Below are 8,469 nucleotides of genomic sequence, written 5' to 3'. Positions count from 1 at the left end.
AAGGGATATATCAATACTTATAATATAGAAAACTTCTGAAGACCAAAGTTTCAAATAACACGTCTGTGGGACTTCTGTAAAGTCATATATTGAAGAAAAACACTCCACGTAAGCTATGAAACAAGCACAAATTACAGTTCCAAGCATATGAATATGCATATAATTACGTAGTAATTGGCACTTTCCAAAAATCACATGGGGTTGAAAGTAGTTTTATATATTATCTTATATTAAATTATTATGTTTGATTTCCAAGTGGCAATTAAAGATGAGGTCCATTTTTCAAACCAATTTAAACCACAAGGAAATCCATTTTCAGTCATATTGAATATTTAATTTCTGTCATTTTTTTTCTCCAAATGTTCATCAATGTCCAAGTCATTTAATGTTTTTGCTCTTCCTGTCCAGTCTTGCTCCAAATGTCAGTTAAAGATGAGGTCCAAGTCATCAATGTTACATATTGAGCCATTGACATATAACCCCTCCAAGATTCTTAATATTAAAATCTCTCCCTCTTTCTCACGTTCTCACACACACACATATATATATATATATATTATGTATATATGTACATATATCAGTTCCATCCAAGCTATAAGAAGCAAAGCACAAGGAAAAACCAAAATGGGCAGACAGACCCTAACCCTAATACTTCTTCTCCTCACCACCACCACCACCCTTCATCTATCCACAGCAGCTCAAACCAACATCAAAGGTGCCTACTGGTTCCAGGAAAGCGAATTCCCAGTCTCCTCCATAGACTCCTCACTCTTCACTCACCTCTTTTGTGCCTTTGCCGATATCGACTCCACCACCTATAAACTCTCCATCCCCTCCTCCTGCTCCTCCTTCACCTCCACCGTCCGTCAATCCAACCCCTCCATCATCACCCTTCTCTCTATCGCCGGTGGCAACCAGTCAAGGTCCTCCATCTTATCCTCCATGGCGAGACAATCCTCCTCCCGGAAAACCTTCATTGACTCATCAATCTCTCTTGCAAGAACATATGGTTTCAAATATGATCACTTGTTTCTACTTCAAATTTTATCTTATATCATGATACTAAATTTCATATATGTTATATATGTTGGATTTTTATGTGGACAAATAGTAGAATGAGAACAAAAGGAAGACACTTTATTCAATGCAAAGAGCAGACAAGTGAATACATGCAATGTCTTGATTGGTTACACTAAGATCAAAGTGTATTTATAGCCAATCAGTAGCCACTAACTTACATGCTAAATTATTGGAACTAGATAACAATCAAAGACTCAGTCATTTGACTGGGTTATTTAATCACATGCAGCTTCCCAACGGTCAATTTCCACGTCAGCTTTGACTATTCAACACCACCCCTTAGTTCAAAGCTGCTCATTCCCAGCTTCATCCTGAAATAGGAATGCTTCTGAACTGATAATCCTTTTGTAAGTATGTCTGCGATTTGATCATCTGTAGAGCAGAATTTTAACACAATAGAACCATCTGTCACTAGGTCTCGAATGAAATGAAATCGAATATCGATATGCTTTGTACGACCATGCTGAACAGGATTCTTTGTGAGTGCAATTGCTGATCTATTGTCACAATAGATCTCAGTTGGCTCCTTCTGATTCTGATCCAAGCTTGCTAGTAGTCTCCTTAACCATACTGCTTGACAAGCTGAAGCTGTGGCTGAGATATACTCTGCTTCGGCTGTGGAAAGAGCTGTTATTTCTTGTTTTTTGGAACTCCAAGTGATTGCTGCCGATCCTAGAGTAAACATGTTCCCTGAAGTGCTTTTTCTGTCATCAACTGATCCGGCCCAGTCGCTGTCCGTGAAGCCTCTCAGTTTGAAGTCAGAAACCTGTGTATAATATAACCCATGAGTCAAGGTGCCGGATATATACCTCAGTATTCGTTTGGCTGCACTTTGATGCATCTTGGTTGGGCTATTCATGAACCTTGAGATCATTCCGACTGAGAATGATATATCTGGTCGCGTGTGAGTAAGATATATCAGTCCACCGACCAAGCTTCTATACTGTTGTGCATTGGCTTCGCCAGAGTTATCACAAAGCTGTAGCTTCTCTCCATTATTCATTGGCGTTGTTATAGACTTGCAGTGCTGCATGTTGTATCTTTTGAGAAGTTTCTCTGCATAAGACCTTTGACTAAGAAAGATCCCCTCCTCGTCTTGCTGGACTTCTAAACCGAGAAAATACTTCAACACTCCTAGGTCCGTCATTTCAAAATTTTGCATCATCTTCAGTTTGAAGTTGTATACTTGTGATTGAGAGTTCCCCATGTAGATTATATCATCTACATAAAGACAAACCAATAGCAAACCACCTTCTTCTTGCTTCTTGTTGTAAAGAGTGGGTTCACAATCACACCTTGTGAATCCTTGTTGAATAAAATACTGATCAATCTTGCTATACCAGGCCCTGGGTGCCTGCTTCAATCCATACAATGCTTTGTTAAGACGATACACCTTGTCTTCTTTTCCTTCAAGCTGGAAGCCTTCAGGTTGGGTGACATAGACTTCCTCTGATAATTCACCATTTAAAAATGCAGATTTTACGTCCAACTGATATACTGGCCACTTCATTTGAGCAGCTAAGGCAAGAAGGACCCTCACTGTCTCAAACCTAGCCACTGGAGAAAAAGTTTCCTCAAAGTCTTCTCCGAATTTTTGAGAATAGCCCTTAGCCACCAGTCGAGCTTTATGCCTATGTACAGCTCCATCTGAACCAACTTTTGTCTTCAATATCCATTTCAACCCGATTGCTTGTTTCCCTTGTGGTAAGTCTACAAGATTCCAGGTTTTATTTTTCTCAATTGCCAAGAGCTCTTCCTTCATTGCAAATTGCCAATTTGAATGTTGAGCTGCTTCTTCATATGTCACTGGATCAATAATATTGAGTGCAAACGTGCATGTTTCATAGATATCCCGCAATGATCTTACTCTTCTCCTCATTCCATGGGGTGTCTCAGTTGAAGTTGAAGCTTCTACTTCTGTTGGCTGCTGTTGTGATACATCTTGATGTGATGAGCTTTTGTCTTTAGGTCCTTCATCTGAAGTGCTCTCCTGAGGTGTTGTCTCTGCTGCTTCCAAGGGTATCTTCACATAGTCTTCAGCTTGCTCTTCATTCCAAACCCATCTAGCATCTTCATTGAATATTACATCTCTACTAATAATGACTTTACAAGTATTTGGATCATAGAGCTTGTAAGCTTTAGACTCATTACTATAACCAATAAAAATACATTTTTTTGATTTTGAGTCAAGCTTTTGATGTTGCTGTGAAGGTGTTAATGCATAACCAATGCATCCAAATATGCGTAGATGGTTTATGTTAGGTTTCATACCTGACCAAGCTTCGAATGGTGTCATTCCATGCACTGCCTTGGTGGGAGAGATATTCAATAAATATGCTGATGTTGACACTGCTTCTGCCCAGAAGTGATTGGAGAGATTGCCTTCTTTCAGTAAGCTCCTCGCCATCTCTACAATTGTGCGATTCTTCCTTTCAATTACACCGTTTTGCTGAGGTGTGTATGGCGCCGTGAGCTCCCTTTGGATCCCATTTGTTTCACAGAAATTGCTGAATTCCTTTGACAGGAACTCACCTCCTCTATCAGTTCTTAAGCACTTGATATAGCTCCCCTTTTGCTTCTCAACCAGAGCTTTGAAGATCTTAAACTTCTCAATGGCTTGTGACTTAAATTTGAGGAAGTATACCCAGTTCATTCTACTAAAGTCATCAGTAAATAATAGAAAGAAACGATTACCTCCTAATGATTCTGTATTCATTGGCCCACAGAGATCGGCATGAATGAGCTGCAGCGGCCTTGTTGCTCTCCATGCTCGCCCAGATGTGAAAGGTCTCCTAGCCTGCTTCCCATACACACAACTTTCACAAAGACTGATATCAGTGATAAGAGGGAGTCCATGCACCATTTGTCTCTGACTCAAGGTTTTTAATCCTTGGATGTTGAGATGCCCGTATCTCAAATGCCATGTTGCTGAGTCTTTGTCACATTTAGCCACCAAGCCATGACTCTTCATGCTGGACAAATCGAGAGGAAACATGCAATTCTTTGTCATAGGAATACATGCTATCATACCTCCTGTTTGTTGATCTTTTATTATGCACTTCTCCTCATCAAACACAAGCGAGTAGCCACTTAAGATCAGCTGCCCAACACTAAGAAGATTATGGGCTAAACTTGGGACGTACTGCACTTCCTTCAGTGTCTTCATTTGCCCTTCTGCTGTCTTTATTATCACCGTGCCTTTTCCTTCAACTTGTACTGCTTTGTTGTCTCCAAGTCTCACAACTACCTTTTGTGTCTCATCAAGATCTCTGAAGAATTCCTTTACTCCAGTCATGTGATTCGAACATCCGCTATCCACAAGCCAAACACTGCAAGGAACTTGACATGATTCCTGTGTTGCCATGAAAAGGTTGCTTACCTCTTGCTCTTCTGCAACATTTATAGCCTTTTCTTTGAACCAGCATTCTGCTTTGACATGCCCGAACTTCCTACAATTGTGACATTGAATATTGCTTTTATAATGCTTTGCTTCATGATGTTGTTGTTGCTTTAACTCTGGGCCTCTGCTTCTTCCTCTGCCACGGCCCCTTCCTCGGAATGCTCCTCGGCCTCGACCTCTGCTTGCAATTCCTTCAATTTTCTTGGTATTTGATGCTTCTCCTTCTACTTGAAAGGCCTTCTCTTCAGTCTTCTCTGCTGATCTGTTGAGCCTTGCTTCATGAGCCTGCAAAGACCCACTAAGCTCATCTAGTGTGAGGAGTGAGAGATCTTTGGATTCTTCTATAGCAGCAACAACATGATCAAATTTCGGTGTAAGACTTCTAAGACTTTAGCCACTATAGTCTGGTTAGAAATCTGGTCACCGAACACCCTCATCTGATTGATTATATTAGTAACCCTGGAGATGTATTCTTGCACAGCCTCTCCAGTCTTCATTTACAAGGTCTCAAATTCACTGCGAAGCGTCTGAAGCTTCACAGCAACTACCCTGGACGATCCTTGAAACTCTGTTTGAAGGATCAGCCATGCTTCTCTTGAAGTTGTAGCTGCTGCAATCCTTGAAAATATGGTTTCATGCACAGCTTGCTGGATGAAAAACAGCGCCTTGGAGTCACGTTTACGGTTCTCCCTTACTTTGGCTTCTTCTTCTTTGTCTGAGTAACCAACATCAACCAAGTCCCACAATTCTTGAGACTTGAATAAGGTGCGCATCTTCACACTCCAGTATTCATAATTCTCTCCTTTGAATACTGGTAAAGAGGGTTGGGAGAGACTCATTGAGTTGTTGTTATTCGCCATAAGACCCTTGCACTCTTAACCTCAGCTCTAATACCACTTTGTTGGATTTTTATGTGGACAAATAGTAGAATGAGAACAAAAGGAAGACACTTTATTCAATGCAAAGAGCAGACAAGTGAATACATGCAATGTCTTGATTGGTTACACTAAGATCAAAGTGTATTTATAGCCAATCAGTAGCCACTAACTTACATGCTAAATTATTGGAACTAGATAACAATCAAAGACTCAGTCATTTGACTGGGTTATTTAATCACATGCAGCTTCCCAACGGTCAATTTCCACGTCAGCTTTGACTATTCAACAATATATATATATGTATATCAGGTTTCTCTGGACTTGATCTTGATTGGGAGTACCCTGAAACACCAACGGACATGACAAACCTTGCCACTCTCATAAATGAATGGCGTACCGCCATTAACGAAGAAGCCCAAACCTCTGGAGAGTCAGCTCTTCTCCTCACTGCTGCTGTCAGTGCCACCCCTACATTAAACTCTCCATCATACCCTGTTTCCTCCATTAATGCCGGCATGGATTTTGTTAACATCATGGCTTATGACTTCTACGCTCCAACATATACTCCCCAAGTTACAAGCGCACACGCAGCGTTGAAAGACACCTCAGGCGGCATCAGTGGTAGCTCCGGAGTCACTGCATGGATAAATGCTGGCTTGCCGGTGAACAAAATGGTTTTTGGTTTGCCATTCTATGGATATGCATGGGAGCACAGTGATGAAGCTAATCATGGTTTGGGTGCACCTGCAACTGGAGTGGCTACCGGTGATGGCATTGATAGTAGTGGTGCTATAAGCTTCAAGAACATTAAAAGTTTTATTGAGAGTAGTGGTGCAGAAACAGTGTATGACAGTGAGGTGGTGGTGAGCTATTGTTACTCAGGGAGGATTTGGATAGGGTATGATGATGTGGAAGCTGTGGGTGCTAAGGTTTCTTATGTTAAGGAGAATGGTCTCCGGGGCTACTTTGCATGGTCTGTTGATAAAGATGATAACTGGTTGCTTTCTCAGAAAGGTAATTATTTTCTCAACAAGCATTGCGCATTATATATATATATATATATATGAGGACTGGTAATTTAGTAATGTTTTTAAATTTAAAAGTTTAGTGATATCTCACCATAACTATTAGATCATCATCTAACGGTTATTATTTTATTATAAATATAACCCCAAAGGTAGGGCTATAGCATCACTAACCCCGGCTCCAGGGTTAGTAATGAAACAATAACCGTTAGATGGGTGATCTAACGATTGCTGTGGGGACGCCCCTAGATGTGTTTTCTGGGGACATATTTAGAGACGCCCCCACCCCAGAAAACATGTTGTCTATATATAATATTAGATGAACAACTTCACAAGAGCATGTATAATTTGAAGGTATATATATACATCCCGATGATTTGTTAGTCTACTGTCATTAGGTCTTTTGTGTTCATATTTTTATTGAGGTGATGGAGGATCTCACCCTCAACTTACATAGGATAAGAACACTATGTTTTTACCGAGGTGATGGATTTAACCCTCAACTTACATAAGATAAGGCCCCTACTGTATTGAATTAACTATACGTCTATATATAATCCTAATAAAATTAAATGACTTGATTATTTTATAAAAAATAATTATAACACACATCTAAAGGAGGACTTATTTCAATAAAAAGTTTTGAGAAAAAAATAGGAAGCAATTAGGAATTGTCTGTTGTCCAAACCATCAATTCTTTCGTCAAACAAAGAATCGGGGTTAACAAGCCGACAACGTGCAATTTAAGTTTCAAAATTGACACTTACCAACATGCTACCTTACATCTTCAAAGTCATGACGCCAAGTCATTCAGACTTGTTTCATGCACCGTTTGAAACGTAATGGTTTATTTTTGAGAAAATGGCTCCCATGAGCGCCATTTTATTTATTTATTCATTCTCAATTTTTTTATTGACTTTTGTTATTGTTTTTGATTCTTAGTTTTTTCAAACGTTTTTTTGTACTATGTACGCCTCCTTTAAATGTTATTCCTATGATAAATATGTTAATTGTAGTATATATGAAAGTTTTAGTCTCACATCAGATAAAGAGAAGAATGTACATATGTTTATATAGTATAAATAATAAATCAAAAAGTCAGATATAAAAAAAATGCAAGTGGACCCTCTAATATATATATTCTTATTTATATTATATTATTATATTTATTTATTCAAACATATGATGGGCCTTTATATTAATAGTTAGACATAGAAAAGTGCAAGTGGGTTCTTATTTCATTCATTTTTTTTAAAAGATGTTAAATTTCTAAAAAATAGTATTTCTACACACCTCAAAGTCCACCAAATTCTTCTTCCTCAGTCATTGTATAAGGCGACCTACAAATATAGAAAAGATAATCTCGGACTCGCAAGTGGAGCTTAAACGAGAAGGGGGCAAAAGAGAAAATTGAAATGAAAAAGGTAAATATGAAAATTTGTTAATAGTTAAAAATAATTTAATAAATAATATTTTAGATTGATAAATAAGTAAAAAAATTTTAAGAATTTATTAGATACTTTTAAAAATAAGGTTTAGTTTTTTAATATTCTATGTCCACTTGAAGTGCTACGGTATATAAACAAATAAAATATTTTATAAAGATATATAAATAAATATAATTTGAATGAAAATAAAAAATATTTGTATTTGCAGTTGTACATTAAAGTGGTGCGGCATGAGTTGTGCCACATATTAGGTCGAACACTTGAAGTCGGTGCCCAGTGTTGGCGCAAGCACATAGTATGACTAGTTTAATACAATGAGTGGTATATATATTTTATGAATTAAAAAAAAATCGTATCTTGTAGTACATGTTTAAAAAAATCTTTAACGTAATTTTTATTAATTTACTGAATAATAGAAAAACTGAGTTTGCTAACTACAAATGCATGACCTGTTTCTTTTGCAGCTTCAACAACAATGGGTTGACTTGGATGTTGAGCCAGAGGTCCAGAGATGAATGATCACAAAATTAACCTCTAGATTAATAATATAACTTTATAAATATTTTCTATGATGTAATCAACATGAAATCTGTTTCATGTTTTCTTCACTATTATTTCTGCTGTGAAATAATTAAGTA

At 38.0% G+C, this 8,469-nt stretch overlaps 1 protein-coding gene across 1 annotated transcript; it reads left to right on the top strand.

Moving 5' to 3' along the window:
• The first annotated feature begins 546 nt into the window (after positions 1–546).
• On the top strand, positions 547–8,354 carry LOC120269378 (class V chitinase-like). The gene is made up of 3 exons (XM_039276717.1): positions 547–1,009; positions 5,668–6,372; positions 8,296–8,354. The coding sequence occupies exons 1-3, from the start codon at positions 559–561 to the stop codon at positions 8,313–8,315; spliced, it is 1,176 nt and encodes a 391-aa protein (XP_039132651.1). The 5' UTR covers positions 547–558; the 3' UTR covers positions 8,316–8,354.
• The last annotated feature ends 115 nt before the right edge of the window (positions 8,355–8,469 follow it).

The sequence above is a fragment of the Dioscorea cayenensis genome, chromosome 9, assembly GCF_009730915.1.
Source record: "Dioscorea cayenensis subsp. rotundata cultivar TDr96_F1 chromosome 9, TDr96_F1_v2_PseudoChromosome.rev07_lg8_w22 25.fasta, whole genome shotgun sequence".
NCBI lineage: Eukaryota > Viridiplantae > Streptophyta > Magnoliopsida > Dioscoreales > Dioscoreaceae > Dioscorea > Dioscorea cayenensis.
This window is presented reverse-complemented; position numbering and strand designations above follow the sequence as displayed.

What these genes read in the sequence shown, in the direction of transcription:
- LOC120269378 (XM_039276717.1), top strand. Translation starts at nt 559, where the DNA reads ATGTATATATGTACATATATCAGTTCCATCCAAGCTATAAGAAGCAAA. An exon ending in CTCTCTTGCAAGAACATATG is followed by an intron (nt 1,010 to 5,667) that starts GTTTCAAATATG and finishes TATGTATATCAG; the next exon opens with GTTTCTCTGGACTTGATCTT. An exon ending in CTGGTTGCTTTCTCAGAAAG is followed by an intron (nt 6,373 to 8,295) that starts GTAATTATTTTC and finishes TTTCTTTTGCAG; the next exon opens with CTTCAACAACAATGGGTTGA.